At 37.6% G+C, this 20,490-nt stretch overlaps 1 protein-coding gene and 1 pseudogene across 1 annotated transcript; both read left to right on the forward strand.

The window, feature by feature from the left end:
- Positions 1-3,832: 3,832 nt before the first annotated feature.
- On the forward strand, positions 3,833-6,400 carry LOC126796734 (temperature-sensitive sn-2 acyl-lipid omega-3 desaturase (ferredoxin), chloroplastic-like; annotated as a pseudogene).
- Positions 6,401-8,668: 2,268 nt separating this feature from the next.
- LOC126798395 (uncharacterized) lies at positions 8,669-10,393 on the forward strand. The gene is made up of 2 exons (XM_050525352.1): positions 8,669-9,674; positions 9,769-10,393. Exons 1-2 carry the CDS (start codon positions 8,744-8,746, stop codon positions 10,080-10,082), a joined length of 1,245 nt encoding a protein of 414 aa, XP_050381309.1. The 5' UTR covers positions 8,669-8,743; the 3' UTR covers positions 10,083-10,393.
- Positions 10,394-20,490: the final 10,097 nt, after the last annotated feature.

Raw genomic sequence — 20,490 nt, forward strand, 5'->3', positions numbered from 1 at the left:
GTTGGATTTATCATAGATATTATTGTTCAAAATATTATGTTGTTTGATGTATTGTATTATTTTATTTAATAATAATTAAATCAGCAAAAATTTTCAATGAAATCTTCATAAATGTAAAATTTATTATACAAATTATGTTATTTTAATTTATATATTCGATGAAGTGTATATGAATTCTCAAATTTCTATTATCTTACAAATTTAGCGAAATATTAATTTAGCACGTTAGCCTCGAGTCGGTACTAGCAAAAAGTATTATTTTAGTGAGGTTCATAATTAATCGGATATTAATTTATCGAGGTTCTATTATAGTTCTAACTCAGAGCACATTCACATTCTTCTTTCATTGGTTTGGTTTGAAATTCTACAAAAACATGAAACAACAAAATGTAGAGTGGTTACACTGTGAAAGTTGAAAAAAATCCGAAAATATATAATTTTTTTTTTGTCAATACGAAACTTCATTAAAACATGGCAAAGCCCAAACTAAGAGAACAACACAGAGAACGCAAGTAGTAAAAAAGAAAGAAACATGAGAACATAAAAAACAACACAACTACCAAACTAAAAACAATGAAGGAAACAACAGGCAATAACACATTTAGGCGGTCCTAGTAATCCATCGTTCCTCATCACCCGAGAGGAAAGGTGGGGGTGTCTCCACCCATTCCGAAGAGCTCAGCTCCACCATTGCAAGCTTGGCCCCAGCATCTGTTGAGCGGTTAGCGTCATGCGGAATCCAATTCCATAAAACCTCATCAAACGCCTCACTCAACTGAGTAATCTTCCTTAAAATAGGAACATACCTCTAGTTAACACAAAAATTACCCTTGAGAGCACTTATTACCTCCTTACAGTCACCTTCTATTACCACTTTCTTATGCTGCATGTCAGCCACCATTTGAAGCCCCATCAAAGCTACCATAGACTCAGCCTCTACCACATAATTATGAGAGTTGACATGACTTGCTCCCGCTAAACAAACACATTCCTCATCATAACCACTCCAAAACTACACTTAGGATGTTTAGAATTCCAAGAGGCATCAAAATTCACCTTCAAAAAACCTAGAGGAGGAGGCAGCCACCCAACTATATCACCTACCTTCACATTTCCTTCCGGTAGAATAGGTTGAACAATAGACCACTAGGCAAAACTACGCTTAATATAGTCAATTGTTGCAGCCGTATCCAGGAGAACCTTCTTCATGACTGCCTTTCATATTTGCTTCCATATTCCCCACAGATGGAAGCACACAAACAAGAAGAGATTATAAGTACCACCATCCCCACCACTGAAATTCATAAACATAGCAAGCAGCCAGACATCAAGAGTAGATATTGAAGCTATATCCGGAATGTAACCAAGGGTGCTACGTACCTAACCAAATTGCTTTGGTCCAAAGACAAAGCAACAAGCAATGCTCCACAGTTTCTTGATGCTCTCCACACAGCTCACACACCGGACTATGAATGATTTTCCTCTTAAAAATGCACCAAATCATGGACAAAGCATTAGAAAGGGCACGCCACATAAAATTAGAGATCTTAGGAACAAAACCCGGTTGCCAAATAGCTTTTCAAACTTTGGAATCAATGATGTGAGACGTGGAGGGCTTAATCTTCTTCAAAGAATCTTTCCCCAACTCGTAACAAATCAACTTGTACCCACTCCTAGCCGAGTAATAGCCACTATTTGAATGAGGCCACACAAACACATCACTATCCTACTCACTTCCTGCCTGAATTGCACCAATGGCACTCATATCATCTTTGCTAAGAAACATGTTCAGATGATCAATGTTCTAATTCCTCTGAGAATCAATCAAATCCGCAACCAACAAGGGAGTGAACCGGTTTGATGAATCAGTTGGAATGATACGACCACCATTGTTGTTTGGGACCCAGCTATCCACCCATACATCAATACCCTTACCATTTCCCACTCTCCAAATCAACTTCTCCGCAATAGAATCTCTGCCAGCAAGCATATTGTTCCAAATCCAAGAAGGCCTAGACCCTTTTTTGGCATTCAAGAAACTCATATGGGGGAAATATCTAGCTTTGAGAACCCGAACCCACAAGGAGAAAATGTTATTCACTAACCTCCAACAATGCTTAGCAAGAAGAGCCAAATTATATGCTATAAATTTTTGAAGCCAAGACCACCCTCAAACTTCCCCTTACAAAGATCATCCCAGCATTTCGAGTGCACTTATTCTTTAGACTCATTGAAACCCCACCAAAACTTAGAAAGATCAAAGTTGATTGATTTGCAAAGCGCCTTCGGAAGAAAGAAGATAGCCATATGGTAGGCTAGAACCGCCATGGCAACAACTTTTATGAGCATCTCTCTTCCAACTTGAGAGAGATTATTAGCCTTCCACCCTTGAATTTTTTGATTAATTCTCTCTCGTATGTAAGCCATCACACTTTTCTTGGAATTTCCCCAAGAATAAATTCTTGGCTAAGAACTTATAGGAATTTCCAACTCCGCTACAATCATCTCACGAATTTCATTAGGAGTATTAGCAAAGAAGAAAACTGACGACTTACCAAGGTTAACAACTTGCCCCGATGCAACACAATACGAATCCAAGATCGACTTCAAAGCCTTAGAATTCACGAAAGTGGCCTTAGTAAACAGGATTGTATCGTCAGCAAACATGAGATGAGAGAGCCCTAGACATTGAGGGATAAGCTTTATACTTTGAAGATTACCGTTTATAATCTCAGCTTCAATATTCCTCAATAAAACTTCCCCAACAATAAGAAAAAGATAAGACAACATGGGATCACCTTGTCACAGCCCTCTTGAAGGATTAAAATAGCTCACAATTCCTCATATGTTTCCCATTGATCATGATTGAGAAAGAAACCGAGATAACCACCTTCATAATCAGCCTCACTCATGCCAAATTTAAACCAAACTTCAACAAAGCCGTCTCAAGAAAGTCTCATTCAACCCTATCGTAAGCTTTTTGCATATCCAACTTCAAGGCAAATTCATGACAATGCTTCGACCTCTTCAACTTGAGGTAATGGTAAGCTTCATGCGCTAAGATAAGATTGTCTTGAATCAGCCTATTAGGAACGAAGGCATTTTGATGCTCCGAGATAAGATTAGGAAGCAGACGTTTCAATCTATTTGCAAGAAGTTTGGAGATAATCTTCATAGAGCTATTACACAGGCTAATCGAGCGTAATTGAGACATTCTCTAGGAGAGGCACTTTCAACAAAAAGACTATATTGGTCTTGTTGAGGCTCGCCACAATAAGAATCACCATTACTGAAACAAGAAGCTGCTCTATTGATATTCCCACAAACCACTTCCCAATGCTCCTTGTTAAAATGACCAGGATAACCATCCGGCCCTAGCGCCTTCCAATTCCCAAACTGCATCACAACCTTCCTAACTTCATCAGGAGAGAAGGGCATTGTGAACGACAGGTTCTCACTTTCAGAAATTTGACTATCCACTGCCATCAGCGTATCCTCTGCTCTTCTAGAATCAGACGTGCAGTGCAATTTACCAAAGAACTCAGCAAAAGCTGCACTGATCTGCGCCTCCCCACTGATTCAATTGCCATTATCCAGACATAAGCTACTAATTTTGTTCTTATTCCTCTTGTAGACCGTAATCCAGACATAATTGGATGTCATGGTAAAAGTAAAAGGTGAAGCATCAAATTCTCAATGGCTTCAAGCCTTCACCGAAGCAAATGACTAGGTTAACCTTGGAACAGGTCCTATGGTCTCCAGACCAAGCTGACCTTTGCATTCGTTATTTAACCGTTTTCTTCGTCATCTTCACAACACCAATATCAAATTCAACTTCCAGAGACTCAGAGCGATAGAACACAAAATCATTAAATTAATCGAGCTACCTCTCTGTGTTCTGTCTCATTGAACATACATTCCAATTTTTATGTGCCTCAGATATTATTGGTGTTCCAACTTTCCAACTTTCTTTCTCGTTACTTCAGCTTCAGGCATCCTCTCTCTCTCTCTCTCTCTCTCTCTCAAAGCCTGAGAGAGACCCAGAACCCTGGTGCTTCTGTTCTTGCTCTATCTGGGTCTCTCCAATGGCGAGTTTCGTCCTCTCACAATGTAGCCTTAAGCCTCTCACCCAAGTTTCAATTAGACCCAGAACCAGAATTGCCGGAAAACCAATAAAGCTTCCGACTTTGACGAAAGATATCGGATTCGGGTCGGCCCGGATTTCAGATGGGCGGTTTAGAAGCTGGGGATTGAAGGTGAGTGCTCCATTGAAAGTTGCTTCTACAGAAGATGAGGAAGAGAGAATGAGAATCAATGGAGGTGAAGATCAGGGGACTATGTTTTGGGCTCTCTTTGTTCTTGGTCATGATTGGTAATCACTGATATCCTCCTGTTTTTTGTTGATGTTTTGGTGTTTGAACAATCCCAAGCTAAATAGTGTGGTTGGACCCTACTGCATTCTTCAATTCTTATCATGGATGGTATGATAGTGATGAGTGATATACAGTTGCATTGTCATTATGAGTATTGGTTTCATGTGTTTTGAGTAGCATTATCATTATTATAAGATGAACTGAAAGTTTGAAATTGGATGGTGTAGGAGAATTAGCCACAGGACTCACCATCAAAACCATGGACATGTTGAGAATGATGAATCATGGCACCCGGTTGGTCTTTCTGTAGTTTTTTTATGAACATTCATTTTTTATTGTTCTGCTTTCTTGTGGCATGCTGGGTTTCTTTATATCTGAAGATGATAACTTTGTATTGTTGCAGTTGTCTGAGAGAATTTACAAAACTTTGGATAAAACAACACAAATGTTGCGGTTCACTTTGCCTTTTCCCCTGCTAGCGTACCCTTTCTACCTTGTTCGTTTAAACTGCTTGAATGTTAATCCGGCACAGAGAATTCATGAATTTAGTAGCTTATTAGTATTGGTTTTCTGCAGTGGAATAGAAGTCCAGGAAAAACTGGTTCTCATTTTGAGCCAAGCAGCGACCTTTTTGTCCCCAGTGAGAAGAAAGATGTGATCACTTCCACTGTATGTTGGACAGCAATGGCTGCTTTGCTTGTGGGGTTATCAATTGTGATTGGTTCTATTCAAATGCTTAAGCTCTATGGCATTCCCTACTGGATAAATTCTACATCTTTAACTTCGAATAGACCTGCACTCTGCTCTACAAGTAGGATTGCTTTCACTAATTCAAATCAAATAAATGTTTGACTCCCTTACGGAGTAAATTCTACATCTTGAGTTTTAAAATGCTTTCACTAACCCAATCAAAGATATGTTAATTGATTCCCTTACAGAGTAAATTCTACATCTTTAATTTTTTAATTGGTCTACACTCTACTATACAAGTAGGGATTGCTTTTACTAATCCAATCAAAACATATATGTTTGATTCGTGTTAGGTGTTTGTCATCTACAAATCCAAATAATGAAAATTTAAATCTGATACTGCTTTCATTTTAGGTGTTCGTGATGTGGTTGGATTTAGTGACTTACTTGCACCATCATGGTCACAAAGACAAGTTACCGTGGTATCGCGGAAAGGTACAAAACTTTTAAAAGAGGCATTCATGACAGGGATTGTTTTCCTTATCATGCCACAACCAGGACAAAAATTCTGTCAATACGTATCATCTACTCTTGTTTAAGCTTACCAGTTTCAAGATTTTGATTTTTCTTAATGTTTTGGTAGGAATGGAGTTACCTGAGGGGAGGACTCACAACGCTTGATCGTGACTACGGATTGATCAATAACATTCATCACGATATTGGAACCCATGTGTCCATCATCTTTTTCCTCAAATCCCTCACTACCATTTAGTTGAATCAGTAAGTACCAACTTGAATTTACTTCAAAGAATTAACACAATCATACCTGCAGAGCTTTGATGCTTTGCTTCTTGAACTTGCAGACAGAGGCAGCTAAGCCAGTGTTTGGGAAATATTACAGAGAGCCTAAGAAATCAGGACCTCTACCATTTCACCTACTCGGAGATTTTATAACAAGCTTGAAAAAGGACCATTACGTCAGTGACTGTGGGGATGTTGTCTACTACCAAACCGACCCCAAGCTTAGTTCAGAGTGAAGCTATAGTATTTAGTCAAGTAGACGACCGCACGAAGAGTCTCAGGTTTCCAGCCTCGGATAGTCGGATTGCTTGTGGTTTTTGTGTGGCAGAGGAGAATCCATGGCTTAAGAGTTAGAAGAGCTACTGCAGATAGCAGCCTGTTGCCATTACCAGTCAAAATAGGTGTAGAATTTGAATTTTTATGGAGAGGGATTAATCTCTCTTCTGCTATACGTACTGCGTTGTAAAACAAACATTCATGAAGATTAAAGGAGAAATAATTGAAGAAAGCAACCATCTTTTAGTGCTTTTGTTTGACTTTTGTGAATGTGCTAAGGATTCTGTTTGTGAAAATGAGCCTTGTGCTTCTTATGATTTCTGCAAATCTTGTGCTGAACATGAAAATCATTAATCATGTAAAAGTTATTGTTTGATTTGGATCAAATGAAAAACAAACAAAGAAACACCCGCCACTTCCTATGGAATTGATTGGACATATGTCAATGACTACTCCACCCTATTAGCTACCGACACTGGCTGAGTCATTTTCTCTGCTAATTTGTTGATCGGGTTATAAAAACAGTGTTCTTCTTCACAGAACTGGTAATCTGGTATCGTCTTGTCACTGTCCCATAAGAATTGGCGTACCATGAATTATATGCAATGTTCAAAATATCGACACGGCGATATATCCCTGATTTTTACAAAACGACACAATAAATCAATTATATTGGTCGACTCGATATATCAGTTTTTTTTTTAAACCATGGTTTTGAAATTTTTTTTTAAGGAAAATGAAAGTGTCGTTGATAGTACGAGAGAGTTTATGATGAATGATAACCTCAATTTATCATTTAGGCACCATTTTATTAATTAAAATTATTTATGTATTTTAATTGACAAAACAATCAGATGTTTTTCTTTTATGAAATTTATTGGGTACATTTTGAACTATAAGTTTTGATTTCTCAAGTTTATTTGGTATATTTTGAAGTATATGTTAATAAATATATTAAATTTAATTAAAAACTAGTAAAAACGATAAATCCGATATAATCCGATATATTTCCGTTATATCTTTATTTTACAAAACTGATACGATGTCAATACCCGTTATCCAATAACAGTTTTTGTGATGTGTTATTTGGAGAATAACCTTGTCCTACCAACAATCACTATAGTTTTAAAGAGAAGTCCAGATCATTTGTATATTTGGGAAGACGTAACCAGGCGGATCCAGCCTTTGGCTTGCCAGGATTCCAAGGGCTGGAGCCCATGCATCATTTTTTAGCCAAAAAATATTATTGTATTAGTGTTATCTCTATGTTTGTACTAAATTGAGTTTTAGTATACATTTCCACTATAATATAGTATTTTCTTTTTAAAATATAAAAAAATATAACTCTTTTAATCTTCTTCCCTTTATATATTGAATATGAAATTGCAAATACGAATTATTAAGAGTTTTAATTTAATCAATTTGAGAACAATTTTGTTGGAAATTTTAGTTTGTCTTTGATTTTCATAATATTCTTCTACTTGCATTAACGCCTACTTTTATTTTAAAACTTATTGACGTCTACATTTTGCCTGATTAAAGTCGATGCACACCCTATGTTTCGATCTTAGATCTGCCACTGAATCAGAGACATTTAGGTATGAGAATGTTTTTTTTTGTTTATATGTTGTTTATCGATGTACACTCAGAGGAAAAAGAGCCTGGTATTGCTGAGGAGTAGTGCAACCATTACTCAACTAATACAAGGCCGGTATCTCCACATCGATCATACGTTGATTACTCTACATATGAAATGTGTCGTGTTTTTCCTTCAAATAAGGAGTTGCATTTCAATTTCATTTTCATTTTCATTTCTATGATGGTAATTTAACTTTTGCATATCCATCGAAACTTTTGCATAACACATCAACGTAGTTACCGGATCTCAAACTAGATCAAAGATAACTTATCTTTTAACTCTGGAACGTAACTTTAGTATCTCAATAGTCTTTTATTGTCCGACAATTTGTTAGTAATTGAAAGCTTATATATCACATATATACGATACTCATTCGAACTTGCTATAAACACCTAACATATCATGAGACAATCCGGATCCGTGACTAAAACTATTAAAGGGAAATTTTAGTATATGTGTTCATCTGCTCTAAATCCCATCGAGATTAATTGATTAAAAAGTCTGGTCAACTCCCGACCTGTGTGGTCAAGACTCTTAAGCCTATTGATAAACCGGTTCAGTCAGTCAGCAAAGTCGGTCGGATTCCGAATTCCTTACTGCTCCTCCGTACTACTAAAATAGTCAATAACTTCGGCATTCCCCTTATAATTACCAGTTTGCCCATCACCAAATAAGCCCCAGTCCTTTTTCAAAATTTTCCCATTTTTCGCTATCAAGGCCAAATACGGCAAAGCCAATTAATTGACTACCAAAAACCACACGTCCCAAACGCGCCCCGAATCCGCGTATCTCCACGCGCTCCCACATTTCCATCTAGTTTCCAATGTGAAACCAACGACCAGAGTATTCAACTTTTCCTCACAAAGTCGTAGAATAGCCATTAAAACCTCTCTCTCTGTTTCCCTATTTCTCTTGCTCTCACTTTCCTCATAATCCTTCTCTCTGTTTCACCATCACAGCAATAATGACCGAGAATTCTACCTGTTTCAACAGCATCTTACGCCGGCTTTTGTGCACTGGCAACGTTCCTACTCACCCATCATCGGACTACATTCTGGACTCTAGCCCTACCCAACTCGCTAAACCACCAAAAAATCCAAAGTATGAACCCAAGTTCCAACCTTTACCTTCTCCTTCGGCTTCAGTCTCGCCTGGGATAGTAGCCAGGCTAATGGGGCTCGACTCGCTGCCGGAGACGAACTGGGTGAGAACCCCGGAGTTGGTTACGAGAAGCAAGTCGGTGAGCTTTGCGGATTACTTGATGGACTTTGATGTGACTCCGACTAGTCAGCACCGCCGTGTCCGGACCTCCGTCTCTTTCCGGGAGGTTCCGGCGGTAATGAGTCAGCCGGAGGGGCAGGAGTTTCTGGTGGTGTATTTGGATAGTGTGGATAAGGGGAAGGAGTTTGGTGCCGAAGTGAAGAAAGCAGAGGAAGTGAAACAGGGGAAGGAACAGAGGAGGAAGAATAGAGAGAGTAGTGCGGTGATTAAGAATAAGAATGAAGAGAAAGTAGTGAAGAAAAATAGTAAGAAGATTTCGAAGCTGAAAAATGAGCCTAGGAGGGAATGTGGTGCTCAATCTTCGAGGGCTAGTCGTAATGGCAAAGGGGATGACGGTTTGGGGTACTCTGTTCGACCAAAAGAGAAGGCTATGAGTAAAAATGGCGGTGTGAATTTCACAGAAGGTAGTGGGGAACATAGTCCACTGAAGAAAACGACGAGTCAGAAGAAGAAGAAGAAAGTGGTGGCAGAGCCAAAATTCAAGAAGGGAAATCATCAAAATGCAGTAAAGAAAAGAGAGGCTGTGGATATTAGTTCATGCTCGGAGAATTCAAGCCCTGTTTCTGTTTTTGACATTGATGACATTTTGATCCAACATGAAACTTGGTTATCAGGTTAGTTACTTATTGATGTATTTTTTTAACGTTCTCTGATACTCCATTTCTATGACTAATTCTAAATTTGTTTTGGGGTTATCGTTTCATGCAGAATATTCAAGTCCCAAGGATTTCAAATCCCCGATGAAATCCCCACCAAGAGCTTCTTACAATGAAGACCCTGAGTTGAGAGCAGTCAAATTCAAAGATATGGAGCCAATTAAGATTGAGGACAGTGAAGATTACACTGAGCTTTTGGCGAGCAAAATCTTTAGACTAACAGATGAAGAACTGAAAGAGTCCAATTGGATACCAAAGAATGTGGTAGAGTATGAGAGATGTGAAGAAATCTGTATCCAAGTTGAGGGGCTGATCCTTGATGTGCTAATGAACCAGGCCATTGATGACCTTGTGCAGCTTTCTTAAGCTTGAAGAAGATGAAGCTGTCTGAATCTGTATATAGTTGTTAGACTTGATAAATGTAACTTCGTTTGAACTCTGTAACTTGGAAATTTTAGCCATTTTGGTGTGAAAGGAGTCTGGATTTGGCTTGTTTTCAAGTATGGATGTGCCTGCAGCAAGCAGCACTGCAAAATTTAATTGCTGTCCCCTGCACTCCTAGAGATATTGACATTTTGAGGGGGCAGATTTTTCTGCGATTAGAAATCGGTCCAATCTGACTAGGTATCATAATTGGAATTTCTCATCTTATTGAATTAATTTGCCCAACAAATTTTCTATTTTCAAAACAAAGATCTACAATTCAAAAACCAATCAAGAAATATCTTAGAGTGATTGATTTTTGAAATCTCCAGTGAACCAGGTTATCTGTTTATCTAGTTCGAACTAGTTGGATTGCCCTACGTTTTGGAACGAATTAATAAAGTGCACAAGTACATTTTGATCAACAAAATCAATCATCGGATTTAGGACGGCTTCGATTTTGAGCACAGTTTTGCTTTCTTAATTGAAAGTTGTAAAATTTTGGTAGAAAATGTGCGTAAGGTAGCTGAACCTGTCAAGTGGGAGTGATGATAACATTTCGTACCTTCATAATTTAAGCTCGATTTTATATCTCTGAGAAGAAGCAATCAACCTACAAACCACCCACATTACTTAGGAAACAAATTTAGTTTACAAAATGATTAGAAATCCTTTGGCATTATTGTCAACACCTCCTAAAAAGGTCGGTAGGTGGAGAATGTGTTACTAAAAATATCGAGAGTCATCATATCATAGCAATTCTACAACCTCTCCCAATCGATATCGCACTATTATTTTGCCCGGTGATATCAAAATGAGCTGAGAAAGCACAAAGCTTTCTGGTACGTGCCTTTGTGATAGATGGAATGCACTAATCGGAATTGAAGCCAGCTGGGAGTCACCGAATTACCAAAAGCACTTGGACATCTACACATGCAAAAGCTCTATGACGACACGAAGAGTGCCCAACATGTGTTCAAGAGAAATGACACCATGCATAACCAGGTAAGAGTAAGACCCCCCATTTATATACGTCACAATGTTAGTTCATGTTACATCGACTTCATTCCTATGTGTAGAACAGAGTGTTGGGTTCCAAGAAGAAAATTACAGATCCACAAAGAGTGACTAAATGATACAGACAAAGGAGAAGGAGCAAGAAAACGAACATACATTGGAATGGAAACCTAGAATTAGGGTTATTCATCAGCAACCTTTTAATAGGCAATAGGCATTGGAACTTGAATACTACAGGAAATTTATCATTGATTTGTTTAGTCAGCACAGAGTGCGGTCAGTATATCTACATGGGAAAAGTTTGTGAAAGAAAGCAGAGATCAGATCTCTATGGGCACGTTTGTTACCGGAGGTTCTTCCCTCCACCCTGTGGAGGTTCACCCCATATATCTTAACGGCGCGTGTTATACACGATTTAACGGACCTGGGTTATGCAACCAAAAAAGAGGTCGCAACAATGTGTTTTAACTGTTCAAATTGTAACCGGGACATTAATTTTTGGGAACTATGAGGAGCAACTGAGCAGGTGGTCCAAAACTTTGTCAGATCTTTAAGAATCCAGACCGAAGTCGCTCTTCTCTTCGTCTATAGACTGCCGATCCCTTCCCTTCCCTTCTTTAGAGTTTCTTTGTTCGGCTGTTCAACCTTTTTCCTATCCATATCCATTTCATAGTTTTGATGCCAGGGACAAACATATAATTGAGGCCAATATCATCCATATCAATTGCAGAAAATCCAGTCAACATCTCCAACCCATGATTCAAATCCACTGTGACTCCATTCACATGTTTTTCTTGCTCTCACTTTCTCCTGCTCTTCATATTCAGTACCCACAATAAAAAATCTGGGTTTTCTATGAAAGGGTTGTTTAAGAACATGAAATGGGTAATTTATATGGAGCCGTCTTCATCTGCTTTACCATTATTAAGATATGGGCTTTTAAATTCTTTTCTGGGTTTCCATGAGAGTGATGAGACCATATATTATGAACAATGGGTAATCAGTGTCGATAGAGATAATGAGTTAGGAGAAGGGAAAAGATGAGAAAGAAGAGGAAAAAGGAGAGACACATAAGGAGGAAGATATATCAGAAAACAGAGGAGGAGGGGGAGAACAAAGAGGAGTGAAGGAGAAGAGTAAATTCGCACACTTTTTAGTATAAATGAAATATTTTACTTTTATCAGTTTGGACTGTGGTCACAAAACTGACACGTGACATTTTTATATTTATATTAATTTTTAAAATGCTGAAATGTTTTTGAAATCATTATAAAATAGTTCGAGTGCTCGAAAAAGTTTTATAAAATTATAACGCTCTCAGAATAATACATTCTAATGATCGCAAGACGCATATATCATTTTAGAGGTAGGATATACAAAACATCTATCTCGGATCGTGATTCAAACATAGTGACAAACATATATAGTTAAACATTTAAGAATAGCCACATCTCACTTTTGGGTTCAAATCAAACAGTCGATTTTTTATTTTGTCAAATTTTGTTACATAACACAACATGGTTATTAAAATTGTATAACATGTTTCACATATTATATGTAAGTATGTAATTTTTCAAACCAACTATACATAACAAATGAATTCTTAATAAATGACCGTAGGATATTATCAATATAGTGAAGTATAACTACATTAAAAAATTACTTATTTTCATTAATGTTTAGGCCTTGATCCATGTACCAAATTTATCTCATTCTTACTCCCTAAGGACAGTCTTGTTGTGGGGTAATAAATGACTGAAATTTTTTACATGGGTGCATAAAGCAATCATTATGGGAGTATATTAATTTTTTGAAAATTTTTCGGGTACCAAAGTTATTTTTGAAATTTTTTGAAGTAATTAAATAATTGAAAAAAGTTGCGTGAGGATAGAAATGTGGCACGTGGACTCTTTTGACTTTATTTTCTTTTCAAGTTTTTGAAATCTTACTAGAATCTTAAAAAACAGTCTGATGTTGTTAGAAATGTTGAGTAGATTATGTTGATAAATTTTGGTGTTAATCGGAGGCTGCCTGAATAGTGGCAGGGCAGTTATACTTCGGTGAATTTCATTAATTTTTGACTTTGTTCGGTTCTCGATCGACGCAGTTAGCCCTTATTAACACAATATATCCCTAATGGTAGCCGTGTGCGTGTTAAAGTTTATTTTCTCAGTGTAGTTTGTCTATAAACACACATTTACATATCATCTAATACAACTACATTGCTATGTACATTGTGATTCACATGACTAAAATTCACAAAATGATGCTCTGACCGTTAGATGTGATCCCCACACTAAAATATGGCTACGGTTCAAATTTCATCAATTTTCGACTTCATTCGGTTCTCAATCAACGTGGTCAGCCCTTGTTAACACAATACATCCTTAAAGGTAGCCGTGTGCGTGGTAAAATTTATTACATATTTTTTGAATGCATCGAGAGAACGAATTATCTCGATATTGTAGTAATTTTTGGAGAATGTTTTGAACAAAATAGCTAGTGAAAAGTCAAAAAATGAATATGTAGCGCAATTCTGACCACCCATTTGACCACTTTTTTTTGTGTTTGTTTTTTTAACTGATTTCTCAACTTCAAAAACTCTTTTGAAATAGCTTCAGTGTCCTAAACAATCCACAAAAATCATTACACACTACCACTGATGCACTCTATCCAGTGATGTAAAAATTTTCAAATAATTATATTTGGGTAAAACGGCTGCCCTTAGGCATGTATGAGACAAAACAAGTTAATTGTGTGGATCGAAGTCCAAACGTTACTGAAAATTAGTAAACTTTATACCACGGCTATAGTACACTATATCGACGATATCTTACGGTCGATTTTTATAATTTTTATTCCTTCAGTGTAGTTTGTCTATAAATACACACATTTACATATTATTTAATACAAATTTTATACTACATTACAAGGCACGTTATGTTTTATATGACTAAAATTCACAAAATAAAGCTCCGACCGTTGGATGTGATCCCCACACTTGAATATGTGTACGATTTGAAGTTCATCAATTTTCGACTTCGTTAGGATTTCGATCAATGCGGTCAACCTTAGTTAACACAATACTTCCCTAAAGGGAGTCAATAAAGCAGATTATTTAGAGCTAGAAGTAATTTTTGAGATTGAATTTATTTTAAATTTTTTAAATGCATCGTTGACACAATGATTAACTAGAGATAGTAGTAATTTTCGGACATGTGACACAATGATTTTTTTAGAGTATTGCAATTCATTGAAATTTGTTAAAAGTCAAAGAATGGACACGTGACACAATTTTAGCCACTTATTTGCCTACCTTGTTTTGTGTGTGGTTTTTTAAATGAATTATCAACTTTAAAAACTCTTTAAAAATAACGGTGTTGTCCGAAAAATTCCGTGAAAATTACTACACGCTACCATTGAAGCACTGTATTAAGTGATATAAAATTCTTCAAATAGTTATATTCAAGAAAAATAGCCACTCTTAGGAAGGTATGAGGTATAAATTGTTAACCGTGTGGATCAAGATTCAGACGTTACTAAAAATTAGTGAAATTTGTACCATGACTATAATACACTATAGCGACGATATCCTACGATCGGTTTTTTAAAATTTTATTCGCTCTCTGAAGTTTTGTTTTTATAAACACACACATTTACTTTATAATGTGATAAGTTAATTTTAATTTTTTAAATAAGTGACTAATTTTATTCTAAACTTAATATAGAAGTTATGATACGTTAGTGAAGACTGTAGTGATTGACAACACTAGTTCACAATATGGTCTATCGACAACAAACGATGTGATCAGAACATATATTTAGTGACATCCTTTAGAGTATATTAGTGGTATTTTCAATTTACCAGAAATTCAAACGGTCAGACAAAGCCTGAATTGCCGAATTGGATAAAAAATTTACATGATCTATAAATATAAGTGTCAAATACATCAGATGTTGTCGATTTATCTCGAGAAATTATCTCCATATAGTCTCTTTATAAATGCATAAAGAAATTGAATTCCTAAAATCATTTTATTAAAACAATATTCTTGAAACTAAAGCCCACTTATTTGGGCATGTAGTATAATTATACATTGTCCAGACCCATAGAGAATGTCATATTTTGTAAAGGTCTGTGCCAACATTTTCCTCTACGATAGCATACCTGTCTGATGGTCCTACCACACCAAAAGCTTCAGCTCCACCTCCGGCCACCGCATGGCGGCGGAGGGGTCTTTTTCTCTTCCTCTTCTCAATGGATATCAGTCCATGGTCTTGCATGTATGATCGATGCACTAGAGAGGGAGAATCAACGAGATGAATAATAAAAGCTTCCCTGTCAAATTCCATGATTTCGGCCAATCCAACTAGGGGTGGACAAACTGACCCGAAAACCGAAAAAAACGGACCCGAACCCAAACCGAACCCGAAAAAACCAAAACCCGAATAAAACCGAACCGAAAATAAAAAAACCGAACCGAACCGAATCTGTTTGGGTTGGGTTTTGGGTTCAGTCCCTTAGAAACCGAACCGACCCGAAAAACCCGAAGTCAATGGTCAACGTTACAAAACGACATCATTTTGTCATATTTATAATTTTACATTATTATTATTTTTTTAATAAAAAATAGTGTAGTCGGCCTCATAGCCTCACATAATTTCTAACTTAATTGACCTAATGTATAAGAGGCGTATTATTTAGCCGTCTTGCTTCCTTCATATAGTCGCTTCATAATGTGATAGTTTTATTTTAAACTTAATATAAAGGTTATGATATATTAGTTGACACTTAGGCAATCGCCAACTCTAATTCGAAATATGGTTGATCGACACCATCAGATGTGATCGTTATATATATCTAGGGACCACGTAAAAATTTCATCTATTTTGGACATGGTTTGACCATTCGTACCTACGGTTAACTAAAAAAGAGGCGTTTTGACATATTGAAACCCCATTGACCGGGGTTTTGCCAAATAGATTTCTTTTATGCGACCACGCACGATAGGTAATAAAAATTAGGTGATTTCAGATATGCAAACAACTTTCGGCGTTCGCATATTTGTAATAGGTCCTCCCTTAGGGCATAATAGTGGTGTTTTCGATTTACAGAAAATTCCGACGGTCAAATGAGGTCTGAATTGGATGATATTTTTATAGGGTCACTAAATATATATACCGATCACATCAGCTGGTGTCGATCGATCCCTATAAATTTTCTTCATATAGTCGCTTCATAATGCGATAGTTTTATTTTAAACCTAATATAAAGGTTATGATACATTAGTTGACACTTAGGTGGTCATCAACTCTAATTCGAAATATGGTCGATCGACACCAGCAGATATGATCGGTATATATATTTAGGGACCCCGTAAAAATTTCGTCCGTTTTGGACATGGTTTGACCGTTCGGGCTTACGGTCAACCAAAAAAGAGGCGTTTTCACATAATAAAACCTCATTGACCGGGGTTTTGCCAAATAGATTTCTTCAGTGCGACCGCGCACGATAGGTAACAAAAATTAGTTGACTTCAAATATGCAAACGGCTTTCGGCGTTCGCATTTTTGTAATAGGTCATCCCTTAGGGCATAATAGTGGTGTTTTCGATTTACCGAAAATTCCGACGGTCAAATGAGGTCTGAACTTGATGAAATTTTTATAGGGTCACTAAATATATATACCGATCACATCAGCTGGTGTCGATTGATCCCTAGAAGTTTTCTTCATATAGTCGCTTCATAATGCGATAGTTTTATTTTAAACCTAATATAAAGGTTATGATACATTAGTTGACACTTAGGTGATCGTCAACTCTAATTCGAAATATGGTCGATCGACACCAGCAAATGTGATCGGTATATATATTTAGGGACCCCGTAAAAATTTCGTCCATTTTGGACATGGTTTGATCGTTCATACCTACGGTCAACCAAAAAAGAGGCGTTTTCACATAATAAAACCTCATTGACTGGGGTTTTGTCAAATAGATTTCTTCAGTGCGACCACACACGATATGTAACAAAAATTAGGTGACTTCAGATATGTAAATGGCTTACGGAGTTCGCATCTTTGTAATGAATCCTCCCTTAGGGCATAATAGTGGTGTTTTCAATTTACCGAAAATTCCAACGGTTAAATGAGGTCTGAATTGGATGAAATTTGTATAGGGTCACTAAATATATATACCGATCACATCAGCTGGTGTCGATCGACCCCTAGAAGTTTTCTTCATATAGTCGTTTCATAATGCGATAGTTTTATTTTAAACCTAATATAAAGGTTATGATGCATTAGTTGACACTTAGGTGATCGTCAACTCTAATTCGAAATATGGTCGATCGACACCAGCATATGTGATCGGTATATATATTTAGGGACCCCGTAAAAATTTCGTCCGTTTTGGACATGATTTGACCGTTCGGACTTACGGTCAACCAAAAAAGAGGTGTTTTCACATAATAAAACCTCATTGACCGGGGTTTTGCCAAATAGATTTCTTCAGTGCGACCGCGCACGATAGGTAACAAAATTAGTTGACTTCAAATATGCAAACGGCTTTCGGCGTTCGCATCTTTGTAATTGATCCTCCCTTAGGGCATAATAGTGGTTTTCAATTTACCGAAAATTCTGACGGTCAAATGAGGTCTGAATTAGATGAATTAATATATATATAATATTACGTATTTTACATACGGGTAAAACCGAAAAAAAAACCGAACCGAACCGAACCGTACGGGTTGGGTTGGGTTGTGGGTTACAGTCTCTAAAATAGAAAAACCGAACCGAACCGAACCGAATTTAAAATTTGGGTTGGGTTATGGGTTTTGTCCAAAACCGAACCGAATGGACCCGTGTCCACCCCTAAATCCAACCATTCCCTCACCATGAAATTGGTAAAATATCATTCCTCTTCTTTTTCTCTACATGCTAGAGTCGTTAATTTTCCGTTTGAACCCAAATTGATACCTTCTTTTTCTGGGGTTTCGCCCTCTCTTCACTGCCCTTTTTTTTTACCTGACTTGTTGATTTTCAATTTTGAACCCGATGGCTTTTAGACCTCCATATGTTCAATTCAAAGCTTGTTAGGATAGAATAGAATAAGAAAGGAAGAAGAGACGGAGAGGGGGAACCATAAGCAATAATTTTTTTAAACAACCACAGTTGCACAAAAAGCACGTGGTGTTCACTATGGCTCGATAACACACTCTCGTCACCCCGTTAGTCAAATAACAAGATTGAACAAATTTTGTGGCTGTTGTGCTGCCACGCAGTGAAATTAGCTGAATGTGAACCTTCACCTAGTGAAGGGAAGAATTTTCGGTTTGTTACGGGGGATTAGCTGGGATTGGACTCCATAGTCCAAAAAGTTAGTCTGAAACCCATGTTTGGGAAAACACGGGATTAGGTTAAATGAGACTAGCTAGTCCCCGCTTCTCTAATTTCCGGGACTATGGAGAGGCGCCGATTTTGGGGGGACTGTAGAAGCCCTCGCCTCCTCTCGCTTCCTTTTGAGACTTCGACTTTCGTCACCGAGTCGACTGCAGCTTCGCCGACCCATGAACCCAGCGACTTCGCACCTCCGTCTGACGCAAACTCTTCTTCTTCTTTCTCTTTTTCTTCTCATTTTCTCCCATCACCACTGCCCATCAAATCTCTCACCGTCACCCATCAAGTCCATCACCGCCGCCCTATCAAGCCACGCTGCCGCCGGCGGGATTTCAGTGTCGCTGTCGCAGCGTGCTCAACATGAGCAAAGCTGATTTGGGGCTATGAGTTTTTGATCAATTTCACGGTGGGTGTTTGGTTTGGTGTTTGAAAGTTCTGGGTTTGGGTGATTAAAGGAGTTTAGATGGAATTGTTGATCGATCGATCGAGTTTACAAAAAAAAAATTGGATTATGTTCATAATTCTAGAAATTTGGATTCTGTTCAAGTTGAATGGAATTTGGGAGAAATTGGTTGTGAGCAAGAGAAACTGATGCAGAAGAAGAGGAGAGAAGGACGATGAATAGGGATTAATGGGTATGTGGACTGGTCGAGCAAATTTGTAGAAGATTGAGCCAATATGATTCTATGATTCAATAAAATTGTATCCGACTCCTTTTTGTTTTTGGGTTCGTGTATTTCTTCCCTTTTTCCTTTCCCATAATTGTGTTTCATCAGCATCAACTCCTCTTTCTTTATGGGTTTTGTTTCTAGAGTGGTGTTAATGGTTATCATAGTCAAGTTGCTCCCAAACATGGGTTTGGCTTATTGTAGAATAAACTTGGTTTGAGGAGAGCTGGACACGGGTAGAAATTAAGCCTAGCTACCATAGTCCCTTGTACCAAACGTGCCCTATATGATTTTTGCTGAGAAATCAAGTATGTTCGATCAATGAATACTAGTTTCCTACCTCAGTTAATATGCGACTGTGTAGAAGTTAATGTTAAGACTTTGAGGATCGAGCTAGCATTGAGTTGTTGTATATAATTGTAGAAACAAAAACGTAAGCTTTACAATTGCCATACGTACATATATGTAGTTTTAAGTAATTGTACGTACGTATGTGCATTTACATGGCCAATAATTATTCCATGTCATCATATAAACTGTTTTGTTCCTCTACATACTCAGATGACTGATCATCTGACCTTCTACGTACTTGAACTCTTGAAGTCTTGATTCTTGAATACCGACCATAAACACGGTTATGATCAATCTGGCTGGATATTATTGAAAGCCTATTAATTCAGAGCTCTGAGGCAATGAGGGTGTCAGAGTGCATGATGAACATTAAGGTGAAGTGGCAGTACAGGTAGTAGGGTTTCCTCATTATGACTATCAAAGTTCCCATATTGGTTTTGAACTTTTGATCACTACTATTGGTGTCACTACAAAACAGTAAGAAGTCAGAGATCGAACTAGCTAGGCATGTACCCAATTAGCGGATTCAGCTTTTGGATGGAGTGATTGGGTAAGTGGTATTAGGGTTTCTTCCACTGTTGATCGCTTAATGCTTATCGAGTACGCAATCAGAGGTATTTGGTTCAAGTGGTCTGAGAGAACTATGCCTTCTCTGAAATGGAACAACGGTTCGAGGGCTTTTAATTCCATGCTCTTGATGTCATCGTGTATAGTAGAACCCGTTCTTGAACTCCAAGCAAGGGCCCGCGCCGGCTGTACGTAATTGTAGCTGAGCAAGTGTTCTCTTCCCAATTCGCCGTCCAGAACAAAAAGATACTAGCTTCTTAGCAAGTTCTGACTCTGTACATATGCATACATTATGGAGTGGATTGTTCTATTTAGCCAATCATGAAGGCGAGAAAAGGAAAGGTGTGCATGTATAC

The sequence above is a fragment of the Argentina anserina genome, chromosome 6 (assembly GCF_933775445.1).
Source record: "Argentina anserina chromosome 6, drPotAnse1.1, whole genome shotgun sequence".
NCBI classification, from domain to species: Eukaryota; Viridiplantae; Streptophyta; class Magnoliopsida; order Rosales; family Rosaceae; genus Argentina; species Argentina anserina.

Excerpts from the sequence above, each read along its gene's own strand:
- LOC126798395 (XM_050525352.1), top strand. The coding sequence starts at position 8,744 with ATGACCGAGAATTCTACCTGTTTCAACAGCATCTTACGCCGGCTTTTG. Across the intron at positions 9,675-9,768 it reads ACATGAAACTTGGTTATCAG|AATATTCAAGTCCCAAGGAT; the intron begins GTTAGTTACTTA and ends CGTTTCATGCAG.